The following is a 24,228-nucleotide window of genomic DNA, read 5'->3' as shown; positions in this document are numbered from 1 at the left end:
GTTGAGGGGCTTAGTGGGTTCACATCAAATAACAGAAACGCTCTGAAACATCCCCAAAGGCCACCCTTACATGACTGATGCCTATATCCATCTAGGGCTAGCCTGATTCTGCAGCCCATGTTACAGCTCTGCATCTTTTGTTCATGTTCCTTCGTGCTTTCTTAAACAGAAAGAGTCTAATTTTTGTTCTTATATTTATGCTTCAAATGGCTTGAAAAGAGTATTCTTGTTTGAGCTGTAAAATGTGGTGTTTAGCTGTCTGCAAACATTTAGTGAACCCAAGTCAGAAGCTCAGGGAAAAACCACAGAAATATTAAAATTTATCGCTATAGACCTGGCAATCAATCATTTCTATCAGTGGTTATGTGTAGTGCTGGGCCATGACCTGTCAATCATGTCCAGCACTACATTATGCCAAGGAAGCAGAATAAGAAACCAATTAAATAATAATAATAAAGCATTTGATAATAAGCGAATTAATCATCATATGTGTATGTCTATACATGTCTAGCTGCGTCAGGTTGTGTGTCCTTCCCTTCAACCTCCACTGGATTCATAACATTTAAAGAAAAGGAAACTACGTTCTTATGTATCTTCCAAAAAAGCAAACTTCCTAGTTTTAGGACAGGTCTTAAAAGAGTTCAAGAGCAGCTATTGCCTAAGCAGTTGTTGTATTCAACTTTAATTTGATTCACTGGAAATAATCCCACTCTGAATATATGGGGAACAACTGGGAAAAGGTTTTCATAGTTCCACAGTTTCCATTACCAAAGTGTAATGAATTCAGTGAGAATACTGGCATGAACTGCTTTTGGCTTCTCTTCTCGTCTGGGCATAGGTACCTGGACAAATCTACAGGTAAAAGCACCTACTTCAAAATGCATTAAAGTGTGACAAAAATAGGGTTTTCTGTAAAGCCAACAGATAATATGAAATAAAGCCAGGTACAGTAGAACCCACACGGTGCGGTGTCAGTGCCAACATCAGTCTGCTCATGTAGTCTTGTTTTATGTGTGCAGAGTACTGATTCCTGAGGTGGACCCTGTAGTCCACAGTATGTGTGACAGACTCCTCCAGGCACTGAGCATGTCAGGGACTTCGCTCTTTTCAAGCTCCACTGCCCTGTAGCCTACGCATTGATTTTCCTGTCTCACCTCTTATTTCAACCACTTGCACACTGCTTGTAGCCGAAGGAGAATGCATTGTGGCAAAACTGACTTAGAATGTGTTCTCTCTGACAACAGCATGTACAAGTCAATTGTTGTGCAGTGTGGACCGCACTGACACATATCTGTTATTCCAAGCCTTATTGCTTTGAGGATTTCTGATGTACTTATGTACTCTGAATACTGTGTCATCGAAACAGCTTTCTGTTGTGAGAGTGAGATTTTCTCCTTTGATGACGAAGCTGTAGCATTAGGATCTTCTATATTTTCCTGCTGATATTTGTGGTCTTTTTGCTTTAGGTGGCGTCAAGCACATCAGAGATGTCTGTTTCACATCTTATTTGTTGCTGAACCATAATGCAAGCTCTGCCCTCCATCATGCTTGTCATGCTTGTAATAAACATCATTAGGCTACTGTATTGCCAATCTCATAATATGACTCGTTATTTTCATCAAGAGGAATTATCATTATGTTTTTTGGACAATATGATATGGCCCATCCCTACTTGGGAGGCAGGTTTGAAGAATCAATAATTAGCACCTGGTGATTTATCAATACTATATAAAAAATACTTACATCATACCCAAAGTCCATTAAAACTAAATAAGCTATAAAAATAAATCACTAGCAGCAGATGTCATGTCTACAAACACCGCGCTGTAATGAACTGCCTAAAAACAGCAGGCTGGCTGTTTCTTAATAATATAATATTTGCTGTAAGACATAATTTATCCTGGGGACAGAAAGCAGTTGTTTAGACCTCTGGATCACCCCTCCTGGCCCCCTGGTCATCCAGTGGCCTTATGTTGGCTGAGGTCCATTGTAGACAACGCTGCTCTTTCCATCGAGTTCTTTGCCAAATATGATGGCGTACATCATATTTGGCATAGGAGATTCTCTTTTTCAGTGACAATGAGGAGCATGCAGTCATGTGCTACAGTGGTTTTCAGGTGAGATACACTTTAAGGAAACAGACATTATCTATTTACAGGTTTGATTCAACTGGAGCATGTAAACACCTATGTTAGGATGCTAGTCATTGATTTAAGCTCTGCCTTTAATTTATAAATCTCCCACAACCTGGTACACAAACCCAGCAACCTGGGCCTAGTCACCTTCCTCTGCAAATGGATTATGACCTTCTTAATCAATAGATCACAAACTGTGAGAATGGGCTCACACGATTGCACACTACTGTAGGCACTAGGCAGACTATCATACTGTATGTTTTTATGGCTTTATTCATCTATATGTTCCAGTTTTGTTTTGGGTTTTTTTTGCAGATTTTTCTATTGCAAATGCAAAATACAATGACAGTGTCACTATTTTTTTTCTGAATAGACAACAGATTTTAATTTCAGCTGTCCCTTCCTCTGAGGGGAATCGTTTTTCTGCAGGCAGGGAATCTGTTGGTTATGAAGGGACCCAAACATTAACCAGCTGATCATGTTACCCACAGTAGCAGGGAGGTTGTGTTCTCTCTGCACTACAATGACTTCACCATTCGACAAAGCCTCACTCTGTTTAATCACTCCTACTCCACTTTAACATAAAGTGTTACAGAAATTATATTAACCTTTGCTAAGGCAAGTCAATATGAATGCAATTTTATGGGAATGTGCCAATAAAAGGAGATAGAAATCTCTGTGTGTGCTCATCCTCGGTCATTAAGGCACATGAGAGAAAGAATACTCCACAGGGCCTGGCACACACAGGCATAGACACCATCCAGGGGCTAAATATAGAACTTTTTCCATGCAGTGGCAAAGTCACTTCACAGGACACTAAGACACACTCAGTGGACAGCCAGTACAAAGATGCAGCACGGCCCTGTGCCATGATCTTGCCACAGTCCTACTGGATGTGTAAAATTCTTGTGTAAGAGCAGTCATAGAGTAAGGTACAGCCACACAAGGTTATAATTCTGTTTAGAAAATAGGAAGTCACAGCAGAAACCAGTGAAACAACATGCTCATGTTCCCCTGAGGTTAACTCCTGGTTATTTTGGCCTTGGAGATGTGTCCAAATGATTCAGGTTTGTCTCATTAGACCAGGGATGGACATTATCTCAAATTAACAGAATGTATGGATACTACTGTATTTCTAATATAATATCTTACACACACTGACATTGCTCTCTTGAGACTAAGCTCAGTAGAACTAGGCTACAGTGTGCAGGCCTAAGCCAATATTTATTTCTATTCAACAGCTGTTCAGTTTAACTTGGTTTTGATTTCCTCTATTCCAAATGCAATTTCTTTTTAGAGAAAAAGGCTAATGAATATAAAGGTTGTCTTAATGCAGACATATTTTTATTTTCATACATTTATCATATTATACTGGTGTGGTTGTGCAGTATGCACCAATCATCAGCCTAACCACATGAGGGTTGCCAGATGCCTTTAGCTTCAAGTGTCTTCCTTTCAAGTAACTCTACCATGGATAGATAGATAGATGATTTTTCCATCTGAAGACGAATTCTCTACAAGCTCTCATACCCCTTTTTTCCACCATCCCAGTGCTTGATTTTTTATTAGTTTATATCAAGACTGAAGAAGCTGGAAAACTGGAGTGGCACCAACTGGTCCCGAGCATGCATAAGGGGCTGTGGACATGATTATAGTGACCAAAAGGATCTATAAGTCATTGCATTGATAGCAGAGTAATTGATGCCAGTTAGCTCACTAAAGACTAAAGCTTACAAAGGCTAACAATAACATCCTGTGTTCAGAACCAAATGTTTCCAAAGTAATCACCCAAATGTTCCACTAAATCATAAAAAGGTCACTGGTTTCATGCCTCTAGTACTGTCAAATGTAATAAAAGGACAAACTCGTCATGACGCAGTCCACAAAAGCACAAACACCCATTTGATATGAATGGCAGGAGGAATTGTTGGAAACAAGCGAGCAGGTGTTGACATGCAGAAACAGGAGGGAGCGTGAAAAGCATTCAGCCAAAAACATGTCAAAAGAGTCAATATCTGCTAATCAGAGCCGTTTGTTTTCTCAGTGAAGAGTAGAGGCATCCAGAGGACGTATTGACCGGCTACAATGTATTTAAAGACTGTATGTGAAGCACCCATTGTCCATGAGCTTGTGCAGAGCAGCACAGAGCTGCAGCCCCACATTCATGCACCTAAATGAACCACCAAATGAACACTGCTGCTGAACTTTATCTGGGAAATAAAATCCAAAACATGAGCTCACATTCTCACTGCAGACTAGTAATGCCTGGTAAAGATTTCTAGCTAAAAGGCAGAATACAAATCAAGCAAGCAAAACAAAAGAGACAATCAAAGTTTCTGCAGGAATCGCTGAATAGGGGACCTTAAACAGGTTATTTCAAATCCCCAATAAGTTCTCAGAGAGCCAGCGAGCAGAGGGGAGTCGTTTAGTCTCTACTAAGAGAAAGTTATCAACTTCCATTCTTCCACTGCCTCTTAATATTAACAGTTTGAATACACCACAGCAGCTGCAGAGTGGAAGAAAAGGAGAAAAAGAAAGTCTGCAGGCCTCTTGGTGTGTTGGTACTGTGGTTTGAGGAGGGGGGGGGGAGTTAAGCTGTAATGTTTGAGTGATCAAACATCAGGCTGCTGAATCCTGCTCTGTGATTACTCTAAACAATATTTAACCACCCAGTTGGACTGTAAGCTGCAATTTCATGAAAATGAATGAAGAAGGAACTAAAGAAAGTGCTGCTATTTACTCCAGTTATATTACAGAAATCAGGACCTTCCAACATCAGTTTGTACACACAGGAGTGCTGTGGTACCATGTCTGGTGTTGTTTCAGTACATATGACAGTGCTAAAAGGAGGTGCACGCAAACCTATGAGCTCAAGCGAGTTAGAGCGCTTTTGAAAAGGTGTTTCAGGATTTAACCCTAAATGATGCTGACACTATTATGATTATTAGTAGAGCAGTTTACTGCTTGGAACACACCTCCTAGAAGTACACTGCTTTTCTGAGAAAGCCCCAGAAAAGTTGACTTTAAATGTTAAGTATTTGTTCGTAGCCTTAAATATTCCTGACTGTTTATTGAAAGTTTAGCGAGTAACAAAACTGCTTTATCATGAGTGAGTGGTTATAGTTTGAATAAATTGGACTGATGGCAACTAAACATTGAACTGTCTTCCTGGGTAGGCCTCTAATGCATGTGGCATAAAATTTTTTCCAACTTAGGTCAACTTAAGCTTATAGTTGGGGACAAATTGTAAGAATGAATTATTTTATATTATTTTTATTATTCTATTTTCAGGTTTTGAAAGCAGGTGTAAGTGGTGTAAGTGGTCTCCTCCACCTCAGATTGGGTAACAACACAGTACTGAGAAATAAAGACTGTTCACTGTGAAGTTTTGAAAAGGTTCCTGACTTTGACAATTTAGCCAATTTAACCAGACTAGACACTAAAACAAGCACTGCATATCAACACAAACCCACCATCGCCACTGTGAAGCATGTTGGTGGCAGCATTATGCTGTGGGGAGGGGGCTTCTGTGCAGCAAACAGTGGAAGGCTTAAAAAAGAGAGGCACAGGAGGGTAAAGTAAATGCATCTAAATACAGGGAAATGATGCCTTCCCTGTAAATGTAGGCGCCAAAATATACAGTAGTTGAATAGTTAACAGTTGAAAAACATGTTTGTTTGCATTTGGCTCCATAAATGTGGTTCAAACAGTTCACTATTAAAAAGTTGAACATTAGTCACTGCAGCCATAACTTCTGTGTCAACTGCAAAGCCTCTGTAGCATGAGCCAAATACCAACTCCTTTCCAGACATTATCTAACATGACATGCTGTATGTCAGTCTCAATGGATTAAGCAAATCATAGCAGTCTGATTTTAAGCCGGGGATTTTGCAAACTTTTTTCAGTGCTATGTAGAAAGAGGTACTATACAATGCATGTCTTCTCACTAATTGAATTATTACAGTGACTTTGAATCACATCAATTCATCATTAATTCAGCACACAACTCTTCTCTTCATGGCGATAAAAGTGATGGATGCACAGACAGGCAGCCTGCAGAAATCCCTGTCAGGTCTGTGGAACAGAAACATTCATTTATTTTCAAATACACAGAGCAAATGTGCCCATAGAAAAATATCTGAGCCCAATTATTTCCCAAATAATGGCTGACTGGTGACTACCTCGCTCGGTATAGATGACTTCCATCTACAGAGCAGATGGAACCCATTGACGAGGACTGTCAATCAAACGTGGAAATGCATTTGACTTAGACAGTGGCGAGTGGGGTAGAGAATCAAGCTGAAGGAGGAACAAAGTCATGAGCGATGTAATTGAATAGGGAATAACACACCAACACTGATTGGTGGATGTTAAATGCATCCTGTTGATAGATTCACTCCAGTGCGCACGTTTTCCAACTGTCGACACCCTTCCAAAGCAAAGGTAACACTGACAAAATATTTAAATACAGAAGGAAGATGCACTGAATAAGTCATGAGCCTGTCACCCACACTGCTCCTTGTCTCCTGTCAGCAAACCGCCTGCACCTTCGGAAAATCTGCACCTTGTTTTACCCATAAATCCTGACAGTGAAACAGGCAGAGAGCAAAAGCAGAAAATCCCTGGTAAACACCGAGGCAAAGTCTTAATACACTGCTGGGATGATAGGTATCATGACTAACAGAGGGTGGAGAAAAAAATAGGAATGCCCGTCTATTTATTATGAGCAATAGGAGCTGACAGAGGCAATCTGAATGCATTTGTGTTTAATGATAATAGAGCTGCAACAGATGACAGAGCACCATTGCTCATGTTTTCTCAATGTTGGGTAAGGACTAATGATTCACACTGTGGAATACAAGCTGAGGATAGGGACCAGCCCAGGCTATTTCTCTTCTGCCCTGGCTGAAAGGTAACTTAAGGCCTCAGCGTGCTTCAAATGAAGTGCTTGTCAGATCATCTAATAGCATGTGAAATCTCATTACCACCAGTGGAATTGGAGAGGGCAGCATTACACATTTTTTACATTTTTCAAAACAGAAAAAACAGCCATTACAGTCGTTTTGCTCGAGTCTAGCGTCATTACTGTATGTGGTCAAAAAAACACGTGTGGAGGGAGGTGCGGGGCATGACCTTTCCCCAAATCTGACCACATCTCATTTTGTAAAATTCATCATTACATATTAGCAAATACTCCAGACAAAGTAAGTGAAATCTTTAGTAACAGGCCTGCAGGAAGCTTGATAAATGAACCTTGTGGCATCAGGTACGAACTCTATAGAGGTCTGGTCAGTTTCATGCTGAGCCTGAACAGGTCTCCATTAAGGAATGGAACAGTGAAGCCAAAAGCTTTTTCTCCACTTCAGTCAAGTGAGGAAGTGGAGGAGAGAGGAGGTGGGAAAGCCTGTCTCAGCAATGCTCTGACAGACCAGTTATCAGAACGAGGAGGGGAGGAGACGGGGAGGAGGGGAAAGGGAACACCAGGAAGGTAAGAGAAGGAGGTTGTTGAATACAGAAAGCGCACAGTGTTTTCTAAATGACATAAAAAAAATAAAGGGAAATCCAGAGTAAATAACAGCTCGCGATGAAATTCAACCTTTTCCAAACAGCAGATATGATTTAAGACAGACTGCGGCGCGAAGTCTGATATCCATGATATGATGTTGTTGTGGTAGCAGCCAAGATTTTCAGCATTTATCTGCACTTATTGTTTTGTGAAAATGCGTCTAGACATAGAAGCTGAATTATGTTATGCCACCCTGCAAAATCAAGCCTTGTGATTTTTCCACTCGTCTTAGAAGCCGTTACGATGTAGTCCTAATCTCTTGTTTACCAAAAGGTAACACTTTAGCAGGTGCTTTAAATTTCAACAGCACATGATTGGAAAATAACTGGAAGACCTCTGCTAAGAAAATGCAGCAGAAAACGTTGAGAAAATCCCAGAATGTGGCAACTAAGTGCATTTTCCACAACAATTCAGTTGTGAATTAATTTCAAGTCTTACATATGAGAAACGTCTCTTAGCTTTCTGTACTTCTTTTATTTCAGTACAAGTTTTAAAACTGAGTCTCATTCAAACTGCTTAACAATGACTGCGCCAGTCCACACTATAGGGCACAATACTAGATCATGCAAACGGCATAAATGAAATCCTGAGGGTACCACACAACAGAAATGTCCAAACTCCACCTGCTCACATGCCCTGTCACAATTACACAGTAACTACCTTTTGTGTGTGTGTGCATTACAGATACACGCACATCATCGGCATGGAAGTTATTTACTGAGTGAAGGAGATATAGTACAAAGCTGTACTTTGATAAAACTGAAATAAGACATGGAGAAATGGCAATTAACAAATGTGTTGCCTTGTTGGTTTCATCTCAGAGGTTCCACGGTGGTGGAAAAACCTACCCACCTCTGTAAGTTCAGCAGCCTCACTCCCAATTTTCAGGAACTTGCAGAAAACAGAACTCTTCCAAACCTTTTTTTTTGTACTTAAATCTTTCTCTGCACTGAAAACCTTAAAAAATAAAAAAAAATAATAATAATAAATCTTGCACTTATACCCAATGAAACTGAAACAGCTCTTCCTAGAGCACTTTACTTCAAAGTTTGTCTCCTTGGCTTAGATATTTGCTTGCTTTGTGCCTCACTTGTAAGTCGCTTTGGATAAAAGCATCTGCCAAATAACTAAATGTAAAAGTGGGAGTCTAAGAAAAAGACCTTTCCCCATTCTTCTCTCAGGTGTAGTCTGGTTGCTCATGGCAATTCCATACATGTATCTTTATTCCATATAACACTGGGATGAAAACACAAAACGCAACCAGCATTTCCTACAGAACACAGCACTATGTGAGACAGCAGCCTGAACATGAACACTTGAGGGCGAGCGCTTAAACCAAAATGAGGCATGCCAGACATAGAAGCCAAGTGATTTGTGGAAGTGCAGTGCAGCAGCTCAGTGGTACTGGCAGCTAGCTGGAGCCGGGGAACCAGGGGCTTTTCCTGATTGCTCCTACAAGGCTGCAATGTGTTGGTTTAAGAGCTGTGGGAGCCTGAGCTGTTTGTCTAAGCTGTACATGATGGGAGATAAAGTCAGTATGATCACAGAGCACACTGTGGGGCTGCATGCTCAAACACTGCCACACAGCCACCCACACACACACACACACACACACACAGGTTATACATTCCTTGCAAAACGTTGTAAAGATGTGCGGTAGGGAGAAAAAGGAGTTGCCAAGACCGAACCAGAACAGAGGACCCAACTCAATTGTCAGGAAGGAAAGGCGAGAGCAAAGTGTGCTTCCTAAGAACAAAGATAGAGGCTGAACAATTTGCTGTGTGTTCCACAGGCAATGAACGCTAGCCAAAGTTATTTAACCATTCATTCAGATTTTTTATAATTAGGTTGGCATTTCTCCTGAACTGAACACAGACTCCTTAGTTACAATTGGAAAAACAAAGAAAACATTGATTGTGAAGTCTTCAGCAGCATCGTGGTGCACCAAGGTGGAGAAACAGCTGGCAAGTTCTGTTTTCCATCTTACAATAAGAAGGTCCTGGGTTCAAACCCACCAACCTCCTGTGGTTCCTACGGTTTCCTCCTATGATCATTGAGTTACTGTGGCTCTAAATTGTCTGTAAGTGTAAATGTGAACGGTTGTCCTTCTCTTTGGGACTGGCACAGCTTTAACAAGATATGAATGAGGGATGGGTAGATGGAAGTTGAGCAAAATATCTATCATTAAATCCAAAATTCAGTCTTTGTTACAGTAAATCTGTTACTGACTTTAGCAGTGACCCCATTTGTTTGTTTGCAGATTTTAGGTCTCAATAATAGTGGATCCTGTGTTACATAAAAATCATCCAAAAACCAGATGGATTCCCCAGATTCAAAGCTGCAGTATGTTGAGTCCTGAGGTGATCAGTAAGCTCAGTTTAAAGACAGGTCCCTGGCTGCTGTCACATGACAGAGACTGGTTGGAAATGTTGAACATCATCTTTCCTCCCTTCAGTGCATTAAATATGTTCTCCATTCTCCTTCCACTCTTCCTCCACATGGTTCTCTCCTGCTCCTACTCGCTTCCATCTTTTTCTAAAGTGGTTTTAGGCTCATGGAGCAAAAGAACTGTTTATAAAGCTGTGTTCAGTCACAGATAATCACTGGCTTCAATTTAGATTCCTGATGGACACTGCAATATTAAAAAACTTCAATCTGCCAAGCCTGCAGAGACACAGGTGTGTATGTGTGTATTACGAGCAAGGTTGGGATTAAATTGTAATCCACTATGTGTATGACATTCAGAGGCTTTTTTGTTTTGAACCATATTAACTATGACCACTTTTATTAAATTCCCACCACAAGTAAAAGCCTGCTGTGTTACTGTACGACTTGCACTGTCTCCACATACAAAGGCATTCTTAGGGTTCATTGGAGGCTGGGAGAAATTATGTGACAGTCGTGTATGACAATCATCTCAGCAAATGACAGCAGATTAAGGTTTCATACCAGAAAATTAACATTAATCTCACAACTAGTAGCCTATTAACTCGTACAATATCCAGATAAAGTAGATATATACTATATTAATAAAGATAGCTAAATGAAGGAGCACATATTACATCAAAAAAGACAATTACATTCCACATTGTGATATTTAAGTCAAGGTTATAATACAACAACATCAGAGAATCTAAAGTGTGTCCTAGTGCAGGCTATTATTAACCTTTCAATGTTATTCAGTGCACTATTAAAGAGTTTTGCTGCGAGCTGTAGGAGACATTAGTTTCAAATCTCAGCTAATCAGATGTTTTACCTTAGCTTCACAATAGAAATCATTTCAAGGCACTTTCCAGTGTAAAGTTTAAAACGTTAGAAAATTTAACTGTATACAGAATTACATAGAAAACCCAACAATCCCACATAAGCAACCACTAGGCAACAATGGAGAGGAAAAAATTCTCTTTAGAGGAAGATACCTCCAGCAGAACCAGGCTCAAGGTGGGCAGCAAAGACACTGGGCAAGGCCAGCAACTGCACTGGGGAAATATGCAGCTCTGATACCTGCAGGAAAGTACAGAGGCAGAGGAGAGGAGAGGAGAGGAGAGGAGAGGAGAGGAGAGGAGAGGAGAGGAATTCAGTGTATCACAGAGGGTTCCCCCGGAAGACTAATCTATAGCAGTTCAAAGTTGCCTGAGCAGTCTCTAACTAAAAGCTATTAAAAAGGAAAGGTTTAAGCTTAGTCTTAAATGTAGACAGGGTGTCTGCCTTCCAAACCATGACAAGTAGACCTGCATTTTGAGAAGTGTTATGCTGGGAAGATATGGAACTATGAGGTCTTTAAGATAAGATGGAGCCAGATTATTAAGTGCTTTATATGTGAGCAGAAGGATTTTGAATTCTATTTTGGATTTTACAGGGAGCCAATGGAGAGAAACTAACAGAAGAGAAATGTTATCTCTCTTGCTAATTCCAATCAGAACTCCGGCTGCAGCATATTAAAGTTTGACTAATTGATTTGTTTTTCATAGATAAGTATAGCTGGGTATCCTCTGCGTAGCAATAAAAACATATAGAGTGTTTCCTAATAATATTGCCTATTGGGGGTTATATATAAAGTGAAAAAAAGGGGTTCAATGACAGAACCCTGTGGAACACCATAGCTAATTTTTGACTCATCATTAACATGCATAAACTGGAATCTATCTGATAGATAAGATTTACACCAGCCTAGTGTTGTTCCTTTAACCCCAATGACATGTTCCAATCTGTGTAATACAATGTTGTGATCTATAGTATATATGCAGCAATAAGATCTAACAAGACATGTACAGAGAGAAGACAGCTGTCTGATGCTAAGAGAAGCCCTCATTAGTGACTCTAAATTCTGACTAGAAATCTTCAGACAGGTTATTCCTGCACAGGTGGTGACATAATTGCTTTGAAACTACTTTTTCTAGGATTTTAGAGATAAAGGGCAGACTGGATATTTGTCTATAAGTAGTTAAAACCCCTGAGTGAAGACTAAGCTTTTTAAGATAGACTAATATCAATATGCTGATTGCAGGTAACATATCTTTGAGCAGTCTAGTCATGATGGGGTCTAAGAGACAAGTTGATGGCTTAGATGACTATATTATTGAAAAGAACTTAAGCGTGATCTATGGGGAAGAAGCAATGGTAGGCTGTTTTCACACCTTAGTTCGTATGCTTTGGTCAAAATTATTGGATGCGTTTGTAAACTTGCAGCGTTTTCCTCTTGGTTCGGCTTCTTTTCACAGTGAGAAAAATCCAAGTGTATCACGCATCACCTTGTCAGATGTGTCTGCCACGGGTTTCCTACGACCCATCACCCAGCCGGCTTGACTTCCAGGCTGCTCAGGAACTGGCAGAGGACAGCTAATGGGAACTAGGCTATGTGGCTCCACACCGGCTACTGGGACCTGGCTAGTTGGCTTGTTTTCCATAGTAAGGAGCGCAGTTTCCAATTCGGTCAGCCTCGCCTCCAACGCTGCAAATAACTTACACTTGTATCAAATCCCCTTATCACTAAAAGAGGCCGAGGAGAAACTAAACATATGACACACAGGAAAAAACAGAGCGGGAGAAGTAGAGGGAGAAGGAGAAGCCATGGCTGCCTGAAGAGCTAGTTAAAGGATGAGCTACACGTCACACAACTGTGAAATTAGTAGTTTTATTAACAGGTGCTGGAGTTATACAAGCATATATTACAACTCTTACAGTCTCTGTATAGTAAAACTAGATATGTAGTGTTAAATGTGTTAAGGGCTAGCATTCATTCATATAGACACAGCACAACTGGAAGTGATGTAATATGCCTTTATCAGCTTTATCAAGACTTAAGGCCCCAAGATGTTCCCCTCAAAGTGAGGATGAGGAAATGTCATGGTGGTTTTGCTTCTGCTCCCCACCAATAAACCTACCCACTCGTGTCAGCTGTAGAAACAATAGGGACAGTGCTGTGCTGCACAGTAAAGCAAACACACCTGCTACAGAGCACAGCAGCATCACTCTAACCAGCTGTACGAGAGACAACTACAGGAAGACACAGTTCCAATCACACTAGGGTGTGCACATATGAGTGAGTGTGTTTCTGTTCCAATGGCTTGTGTGCAAGCCTTGTGTAAAGAGTGACTGGTCTATGTGTACCCTTCCACCAAGACCTGGTGTGTACACTCAAGCAGTTTCTTTTATCAATAATCAGGTCCATTAATATAACCTTTATTTGTGATCAGTCAATAAACTCTAATTATTAAATGTAGCACAGTGGAACCACTCTACTTCTATGCCAGGTCCCTAATAACGCACAATAGATTACAACACAATGGATTTGTCCGCCAAAAAGTCACCACCTGGATTTAACTAAGTTAATAGGTGAGAGCCTCCCATTGGATAATTACTGCATGGAGGATTATTTTTCAGCTGGAAACAAGTTGTTGAACCCTAAATGATGAAGCGCTCATTTCTTAAACTACTATGTCGGAAGACACATATTGTGGTCGTGGAAAATATGTTAATCTGTTTCATCCCTGATGGCACAGGGCATATTCCATGATGATAATGCCCGGATTCATCGGCTCAAATTGTGAAAGAGTGGTTCAGGGAGCTAATTGTTAAAGAGTGGTTCAGGGAGCATGACACATAATTTTCACACATGGATTGGCCACCACAGAGTCCAGACTTCAACCTTTGAGAATCTTTCGTCCAACTCTCCCATCATCAATACAAGAACTTGCCCAAAAACTATTGCAACTAAGGATGGGAATTGTTTGCAAAAGAGCTGCATGTTCAGTACTAATGGACACCAGGACTTGTATTCCATCACACTCTAGTGACTAAAGACACAGAAAATTTGTCATTATTACAAACTGAAACATTTACCTGCAGCAAATGTTTCCTGAGGCACTTAATCTGTGAAACACTGAGGATAGAGCCTGAGGCTGTTAGGCGGTGACATAGCAAGCCAGAGCCATAACCCAAACCCACCGCTGGGATTTGACATTTACTCCTACAAGCCCCAACTATGTGGGTAAAACCTATTGTTCCATTTAGTCATTTTCAATCTCAAGTCTTATGACTTTAATAGCTTCTGTTGTCTTTGATGTAGGCAGAGAGAGAGAGAGAGAGAGAGCAGAGCTAGCAGAGGTAAAATGCTCCAGACCCTCATGCTGTCTTCTAGCCTCCTCTAACTGAGGCTGATTAAAGAGCCCTTGAGATGGAGAAAATACACACACACACACAAAGAGAGAGAGAGAGAGAGAGGTTGTCCTCACTAGAGTTTTAGAGGACAGTAAACTGGCAGGCCAAACAAAGTCATTAAAGGACAGACATTTTCTATTTGGACAGTGCTCAAGTAGGTAAAATAGATATTAATCACATTTACTGGTTAGACTGCAATAGTTTTCCGAGGCTTAGTACCATTAAATTCAACCTCAATTTGAATCCAGTTCCAAGATAGTAAAATACCCAGATTCATTCAGCTCCACAGCCGAATGAATCCCTTAACAAACCTTTCATTCACTGGTTTAGCTGACCTCCCTGTGACACTACCGATACCAACAAAGAGAAAAAGACTCCATACATACAAACACATGATTAACTCAGGATCCTGATTCAATAAGCAGATTCAGATTTGGATTTAAAAAAAAAAAAAAACAGATGAAAGATGAAGATAAAAGCAATAATCAGGTTCCTACAGTATGAAAACACAGGTTCAGAGGAATAAGACAATTTGTCTGCATTTATATGAGAATTTCTGTTCTACTTTTTTAACTTTCTCTTTAAAAACTTCGAGAACATATCACTGTTGCATTAACTGATTAATGTTTACAAGTCACTGCCACCGGGTAAAAAGATGAAAAATCCAGGTAATAAAAAAATATGAGCAATATAAGTAGACACTGGTATGCGAAACAAGAGCAAAGGAGAAACAAGAAGAGAAATATTTGTAGATATACACATCATGATATCATGCAGGATATTATGTTGCAACCCACGGTGGTTTCAGATCCTTGGAAACCCATACAAGAAGGTAATAATCTGTAACCGCTTCAATATCTCACTGGCATTATGAGCTGCAGCTCATCCACTCAAACCAAAAATCACAGGATGTAAAGATTAGACAAGCAGGGGAAAGTATTATGTTGACGTGAGCTCAAAGTCCATTTACAGATGTGTACGAAAAGACAAACAACAATACTGCATTCCTCGTACCGAGAAAACAGGATGGCCAACAAATAAGACTGGGGAAAAAAAGCTATCTCAAGTGCTTGTTGCATGCAGGTGGAAACTGCACTATTCATCTTCACTACCAAGTAATTACAGTCAACGGTGTTTGTTACTGCAAGGAAAAGGATGGTAACTGAGTGGGTTACAGTGGGAGGCCACATGTCGATAGAAAAGTAGGGTGTGCAGGGGATGAAAAGGCAGACTGGGCAGCAGGCCTGGTGGCTGAAGATTCAGCTGAGTGTGTCAAAATTATAACCTGGCGTGTGTGTGTATGTGTGGGTTTCTGTAGTAAGATTACAGAGCACAGAGTCCTAGTGCTGTGCAACACATTATTACGACTGTGACCTTGAAGTGTGCACTCGGGCTCTGTGTGAGAGAAATGCTAACAGAGTGACAGGAGACGAGAGGGGACTGAACGCGGTCACATGTTCCCGAGCTTCACAGCTGATGGAACAGTAAACACACGCAGGACGTAATCATAATAATGAAACTGGCTGGATTTTCTGCTTGTGTGAAAGCATCACAGTGGCGCAGCAGAAACCATATATGAGGACTGATGTTGGTGCTTGACCTCAAAAACTGTAGCCCAAAAATCTTAATGCAGCTTAACTCTACTTGTAGGCGTTGGTTGAGTTGTTAGCTGCCGCTGGAAGCCTCTATCAGCAGAACTGTTGGTGAAATGGTGTCAGACAAATACAGTCACATGATTACACAAGTAGAGAGATTAAGAAAAGACTCAGGACATCCAACACCAGAGACGAGACAGAGTTTATCTCCCCGTATATACTAGTATGACCACCTATAACTATGTGACCAAAGCACCTATTACGGTAATTTTGCTAAAAACATACAAACAATGAAAAAAATGTTTTTCTCTTAGCTGTGACACTCTCTAATTGATTACCATGAGGATAGTGTACAGCCTCTAAGCCTGATCAATCAATCAATGTCAACTGGCAGATTGTGATACATGATACCAGCACATCTTCTAGATCAACTGAATTAATTCTTGAAGAGTTCTGTTAAATTATTATGATGCTGCAGCATCCTGCCCTGTTAGAGCAAGTATCTTATTCTTATTGTACCATAATTTTTAAAAAAAATGTTTGGATTCTAGATTGTATTATTTCTGCCAATATGTTTTTTACTGTACTGTCCATGCTCCTGTGTTTATACATTATTTCAACTCTCTCCAGGCATTCCTAAAATATAGTCTTAACGAGAATAGGACATATGTGAGGTCACAGTGACCTTGACATTTACCCACCAAAATCTAATCAGGTTGTCATTGAGACCAAGTAGACATTTGTGCCAAAATTCAAGGCACGGCTGATATTTCAGGTTCACAAGAATGAGATGGACTTGCAATGACATTAACCTTGACCTTTGACCTCCAAAAATCTAATCAGATCATCCAATGGGACATTTGTGCTAATTTTGAAGACATTCCCCAAAGATATAGCGGATTTCACATTTACAATAATGGGAACAGACGTTCCAAGTACATCTGTAAGAACAACACGTCCTGCTGTGGGTGTCTCCAGTGTGGAGATGTAAAAATAATATTGAAGTCTCATGATTTCGCACATTTTGTTACTGCGACTGAATGAAAGCCGGTTAGGAGTCTCTCAAACTAACAAGTATGTTGTACCCAGCTTTATATGTTGTATTATACTGTAACACTTGTTACAGTATAATACAATTATAAAAAAAAATACATTTTGACTAAAACTACATATTTGTGTGTTGTTAACATCTTGATTTACATCTTCAATACAAACCAACAGGCTTAAAGAGTAGGATGTCAGAGAGCTGGGAGAGTTTAACACAGTGTTGGTTTGGGACATGTTCCCTATAAATACAGAACACTAGACAGACCATTTAACTCAAGGATCATTTACTACATTTGTCTGGTGGTTTAACTCTATTCGCTCTGTGAACCTTGAGTTAAGAATATTTTGGCAAATATAAAGATATGTAGATGCTTTTGAAGCAGGATAGTGAGTGAGATGGACCAGATGACATAAAATGGCTCTATAGTGTATACACTATGAATGTGAATCCATCACCAAGGATCAAAGTCGTACAACAAAGAGGTACCCTTATGCTCATTACAAAGAACTCTAACTAGCGTTTATGAGTGTTTGGGCTCGAATGTGTTCAAAGCAGGGTGCAACTAGCAGGTGTGGGTTTGATTTCAAAAATGGTGGGAAGGAAATGAAGACAGGAAAAGCTAGACGACAGTCCTGATTTTCCGGTTTTGGAGCTATGACAGAGCAGCTGAAATGCAGAGGATTATATTAGGATGCAGCAGGGGGCGTATTCTGAAAAAAAGTCTGGCTCATCTTTATCTATTATACTGACTCTTAATGAATGGAAAGATGAAAGAATATCTTTAATTTAGTAACCACATGAACTGATAACGTAATGATTAAACTGCAATAATCAAACGTCTTGTAGTTGTAGATTTTGAAGTCTTTACTGGAAATATTTTCCCAACTGTCATTTAAATGTTTTCATCTAGTTTTTTTTAGCTATTTACTATGTGGATGAAATATGAGCCTCACCAAAGTGTATTCATTCTCCAGTTAACTGTAGGAGTGTTTGCATATAGTTTTAAGACATTAGTGGAGCGTCGTTATGAAATTTCAATAAATGAAAATGCTCCAGACCTGTCCAGGATGTACAACGCCTCTCACCTAATGACAGATGGGACTTGCTCCAGCACCACCATGAGCCTTAAAAGAAAAAGTGGTGAAGATGATGGATGGATAGATGGATGAAAAAAGCTCTAAAAGTTTCTAATGCTGTATAAATATTATAAATGATTCGACTTGGTTAAAAGAATAAGTTTTGAAAAACATTTAATCTGCAAAGCTGACAAACAATTCAATGATTTTAGATCAGAGGAGGCTTCAAACGCACCTGCCCCCATTAACATGCCCCCATGTTTTAGAGCATATTTCTAATAAAAAAAAAAAAATGCCATTTGAATTGTTACCGGTGTAGCTTTAAGGATATCACGTCTGGCAATGATTAAGTAACTAGGCTGGCTAAAATAGATGTTTTTCCAAGGAATCCAATTGATGTCTGCAACGTATTGCTTCCAGAAGGATGACCGTCTAGGTACCACTCGGTTAATCGGGACTCTTTTGTAGAGCAGCTATGGTGAAGCGAAGGGCTGTTTAAATGTCATGAGGCAAACCTTAAAGGACTTTAAAGGACTTTGAGAGCATAAAGAATAATATGTTCTGGCCTGATAGGACAAAAATGTAACTCTCTGAACAAAACTCCCAGAAGCCCAGGCACTCTTCATCACCTGCTCATGCCATCCCTACAGTGAAGCATGGTGTTCACAATGAAATCACATGACAATTAGTTTTAGTCAACTAAAAACTGATCAATATGGTCTTAATAAACCAATATGGAATTGTGATCTCAGGGCTAAAACCAAATCTGAAAATAAGCTGACAATATTAACACTAACACAGGGACAGAGCAAAACCGGCCTGGGAGCTGTTAGTGGCAGACTAAGCGAGCAGCCTACCGCTGCTCCTCTCTCTCTCTCTCTCCCCCCTTGTCATTCTCCCTCCTGCTCTGCCAGTAATCCCTCACTGCTCGAGAAAAACGGCATCTAAATTTAGCATCAGATTTATCATGCAGCAGGAAAGCTGCAGCAAACTAGACAGCCATCCAGAGAGAAAGTGAGTCTGCATATATGAGAGAGAGAGAGAGAGAGACATAGAGAGAGAGAGGGGTAGCAGGAGGTGTTGACAGACAGAGCCTGTCTATCACACGTGCTGCTCGGGACCAATAAGATGGCTCGGCTCTGAGTGGCAGCCAAGAGTGCAAGAGCCAGAGAGCAGCAGCAGCAGTTTTTGTACAGACAAAGCGAGAGACAGAGATGGTGTAAAACCAGGAAAACCTAAGTAGTGAGTGAGGGGTGGAGGGGTTAAGAGAGAGACTGATGTAGTAAAGCGCCTGCTCGCTTTTTGGAGCGAACCCAGAGTTTCCCGAGCTCTTGTTTTCCATCTTGATGTCTTGTGAACAAGCTGCTGAGTCCCCAGGTCTTTTTTTAACAGGCAGCAGTGTTGCTAAAAACATCCCAGCACTGACCTGCAGCCAGTGGAAAAGCAGTTTAAAGACAGAGGCCGAGTCAAACCTCTCTACCCCATAATAACAACGTCATACTTCATTAAAGCATTTTGAAATGATCACAACTCAACCATCTAATTTACAGCGCAAAAAACGGATTCTCGTTCTGTTAATAATATGAAACTGACTCAGGAAGTCAAACAATACATTGAGTCCATGAGATCCAGCAGGTCCTGAAACACAGCACGTGAGCTGCAGATGAGCTGTTTATTGGATGCTGTGCTTGGAATTGCACGGAATTACATTACGTCAACGTTACTTTAAAAGACATTAGTTTTCCTTTTCTGCACATGTGCAGTCGATGCACTTGCTGCGGACGGTCAAACTCATTTTTTGGCCTGCGCACACACGTCAGTAGAGTCCTCATAGACCATGGAGTTGACAAAATGTAGTGTCTCTGAGAAATATCAAGCTTTTACGCAGTCTGTGCTGACAGCTGGACTGATGAATGTTCAAATCCAAGCAGACACCTGCAGAATGAGCTCGTTTTGAGCAGAAGGAGCTGTTTTTATATATAATATGTATCATTGATTATTGTGTAATGGCATATTGTCATTATTTTCTTATTCATCTTTGTATTTACTGTGGGATTAAAACTAAGTGAAATATGATATTTACACTTACACCAGCATTAAACAGAAATCAAACTTAGCCCTCTCTGCTCTGCCCAGCCCTCCCTCTCCCTGCTCCACTATGCTCTTCTACAGTACCATCTGCTACACTCCAACATCTTGTGAATAGCCTTTAAGGTATTTATTATTAGTTCTTATTAAGTGATTATAAATAAGAAACTGTATAACTAAGTAATAAAGACAAGGTAATTAAAATTCTCGACTAGTTGGACTGGACAGATGAGCCAAGGTGAGGCCAGTGATGTTCAAGTCTTGATCACACAAGTCTTCAACTCCCGCTACATTAGTCTTTTTCTACTAAAATAAATTCAACTAAAGATGCCCGCTGTAGCTTTTAAGGTGAGCTATTCATGTATTTACTCGTGGTGGATTCCCACTGTGTACACCTGTGCTACATGGCATGATTAAACATGAGTTTTGTGCGATTCCTTCATGCTATCAAAGCCTGAGATGTGCACACTTCATCTATGGCTTCCAATCCTACTACTAATTAAGAGTCCACCAGCTTCCTGTCAAATTATGCATACCTGCAGCCTCCAGGCCCCTATATCCCGCTCATCAAAGAGTGGTTTATACTGGCCTGTCTGCTCGCTCTGTTTGAAGCAGCAGATGAGGACGTGTGGGCGAAACAAGCACCGGGGCAGAGGCTACATCGCCCCCCATGCAGAAAAGACAGAGACACCGCGAGCATGGATTTCAACGTGAGAAAAAAAAAGGGGGGGGGGCCCAGTCTTTTATTTGAGCCCATTTATTCAACTGCTCTCCTCATTAATGTCACTCAATGAGAGGGTACTGGTGGGCTGACCACAGCGCCCCCCTCCACTGGCTCCTGTGCTGTCCTGCTGGGTGCTGCTCCAAAATGGGGAAACCGCAGTGTGACTGTGTAGGGGTACTGGGATCAGGGAAGCAGTGAAGCAGGATGAGTCTATGGAAAGCCTTGAAGCTGAAGATGACCACTTGCACTAGATTTCATTGAAAACCTCCATGATCCACTCAGGAACAAAACTGGAACCAGGCCAATCAGAAGAAAAGTAGGAAGGAAATATTTAACACCATTACTGCACTGACCTCTATTTGTATCAGTTCGGGGAAACTGTGAACTGAAGCCAGCGTTATTGTTTACACCGCTGCCTTCATTCACTGCAAAAAAAAAGGCAATAAGAGGACACGTCATGTTACAGAGGTGAGCTATGAAAGGTGCAGCATGAGTCTTCACTCATTATTACCTGCCGTTTAACAACAGAAACACTCTGCGCTCTGCAAACTCTGCACCTGTTTGGTTTGTAGCTTTCATTTTAATTTGTTCTGTCCTTGTCAGAGACAACTGATCAACACCTAAAGGGAAATGAGACAATTTAACTAGAAGGCTCATTTTCACCTGTTTCCTGTAGACAGATGGCACTCTAAAAATAAAATAAAATCACTTTTCAGTACAGAACGCTACAGTCTTCTGTCTAAATCACCATTAGAGCAATTACATAATGACAGACCATCACGGCTCTGTGTTTGATTTTCAGCTAAGGGCTCGCTGTGTTGCTCCGCACATCTGCTGGCCTGGTGCATATTGTTAATTTCATTAAGATCTGAATGTGGTACAGACAGCCACTTACAGTTCTCCACAAATGCTTGACTTGACGAGAAAGTGACACAAACACTAAGACTTTTAATACTCCAAACAAATATAATAAAGGTATTCATGAACATAATAAAATTCAGTTTTTCAACTATCGTTTAGATTTATTATGCTCTAACAAACCAGGAAGCCTCTTTACCTCTACAGCATCTCTAATGTTACTCACCTGAATGCACCTTGAAGTGTGTCGGAGGAAAAATGACGAAAACACAACAAGACTCACACATTGTCTCACTTAGATTTATTGATTTACAATATTTGGTCTACACTGAGCCACCCGATCAGACCTATCAGATCAATTTATTTATTTATTATAAAACCCTGCTGTTCCTTATTATATAGGTTTTTAACCCTTAGAAAAACAAGCATATATGCATGTACACATGAAGTGTAGCCCACCTCAGTTTTCAAACTCCAATAAAAATGTGGTTACGCAAAAACTTACATTTCTGCAAATTTAATTCCAAACATACACTTTGGCCGTGACTATACACGTAGAGCACAAACAAACAAACATGCGAGCTATGTAGCCTGTTGGACTGATTAAAACAAATACATTTCAGGAGTCACACACGACTGATAAACACAGCTGAAACATCTTCTGTATAGACATGCTGTTCTGCAGATTGATTCAGTAAGATACAGTACTGTACACATCCTCTCACTGCCTTCTGTGCTGCTGCTGCTGCAACATGACACACACTCTGACTTAAGGCAAAAAACAATTCATAATTGTTTTCTGCACTAATGAGTTTGCCCTTAAGTAGCAGGTCCAGAAGACAACTTCAGGTCCTGTTCAACCTTCAGCCATCCTCCACTGCGTGCCGCTTTGCAGCTCTCAGCTCCTTCGCAGCTGCTGGCTCCACTACCCGGCTGTCTGCAGCTCTCCTTTATTGTTGTGGATGTCCTTGAGTCAGTTTCATGTATATTCAAATAATGAATGCAAATGCTTCCCCCCCTCTCACAGCTCAACATGGCTCACACAAGCGAGGAATATCAAAGCTTTGTTGAAATCTGCCAAATACTGTAGTGTTGTTTACGCATGTAGATGTGAATATGAAGCCTTTGGTGTTTCCAGGCTTCCACGCTGTCACAACAGTCACTAACAATGCTGCTCAAACTGCCAGCTTGACTTAAACACATATATTTCAAGCAGACAAAAAACACTGAGTGTAGCAGGAAACACGTCCCTTGCTGATCAACAGCCCACCTTAAAAAAAAGTGTCCCAGCTTTGCCTGTTCACTCTTAAAACCCAACAACCAGCGTGTGATAAAGCCGTGACACCAGACCACCTGTTCACTTTAGTCCACAGCAGTACATTAGATGGTACACCTTAAGCACAGCATTAAGGAGAAAAGTCGTCTTACCTTGGGCTGAGCACGTCTAGGAAAGGCAACTTTAGGGTCAATCTGCAGGAGGGAAAGCACATTAAGAGAAGTCAGAGAAGATTTCAAATGCTGAAAATGAATAAAAGACAAATGAAATGTCTGACAACAACAGGGCCAGGAGTCCTATGTGAGGGACCCGGCAGAATATATACCTCCAACAGCCACACTGCCAGAAATACTAGAGATAAACAGATCTGATCTGTCGGTGAATTTCATCTAGGTAAGGTAATCTGAAAGTTGAGTCATAAAAAGATGTCCAGATGCCACGACTCAACTTCCAAGAAACTGTCCAATCTGCTGAAGTTCTGTTAAATAAACCCTCAACACCTCACATTTGATCAGTTCTACTCTGCAACTTCAGGTAGTGATACTGAAAACTAAATTATGCAGATTGGTAGATACACAAGTTGTAAATAGCTTCTTCAGAAAAATACTGACCAGAAACAGCATCAGCATTGTGATTTCTTCAAATCAGGATTAAAACACCTTAATGCCCACCACCAAAAAAATTAAAAAGGGAAAAGTGTCCTGATGATGAGGCATGAGTGAACAGAACATAAAATAAAATCGACAATGACAAAAAGTAAAGCATTAAAAAACAAACCTATCATGTCAGATAAAAGTGTGTATTTGCGTATGTGATGATTTCTATTATTTTTACTAATTTACATGTTCTACTAATATTCCTTGTCATACTGCGCTCTATCGAACCACAATTAGCTCATTACCACCACCAGTTTGATTTACTTTGGGGTAGGTGTAGTGGTTAGCACTGTCGCCTCACAGCAAGAAGGGCCAGGATTCAATTCCACAGGTCAGGTGGGTGTTTCCGTTGGTGGTTTGCATGTTCTCCCAGAGTCTGCGTGGGTTTTGTCTAAGTACTCTGTCCAAAGCGTTGCGGCTAGTGTATAGTTAGGTCGGGTTAATTATTGACTAAATTGTCCATAGATGTTAATGGCTGGTATATGTCAGCCCTGTGACTAGTAACCTGTCTCTCACCCAATGTCTGAAATAGGATCTAGTACTCCT

General features: G+C 40.5%; 1 protein-coding gene across 8 annotated transcripts in view; it reads right to left on the bottom strand.

Annotated features, from left to right (window-relative positions):
- LOC113148183 (RNA-binding protein Musashi homolog 2-like) overlaps window positions 1–24,228 on the bottom strand; it is a 200,322-nt gene that overhangs the window by 166,828 nt on the left and 9,266 nt on the right. For all 8 annotated transcript variants that reach the window (XM_026339772.1, XM_026339754.1, XM_026339780.1 and 5 more), the window contains exon 5: window positions 23,179–23,220. In XM_026339772.1, the coding sequence (XP_026195557.1) occupies window positions 23,179–23,220 (42 nt within the window). The remainder of the gene's footprint in view (window positions 1–23,178; window positions 23,221–24,228) is intronic.

The sequence above is a fragment of the Anabas testudineus genome, chromosome 13, assembly GCF_900324465.2.
Source record: "Anabas testudineus chromosome 13, fAnaTes1.2, whole genome shotgun sequence".
Lineage (NCBI taxonomy): Eukaryota > Metazoa > Chordata > Actinopteri > Anabantiformes > Anabantidae > Anabas > Anabas testudineus.
Note: the sequence above shows the minus strand (reverse complement) of the source record. Positions and strands in the feature narration are given on the sequence as shown.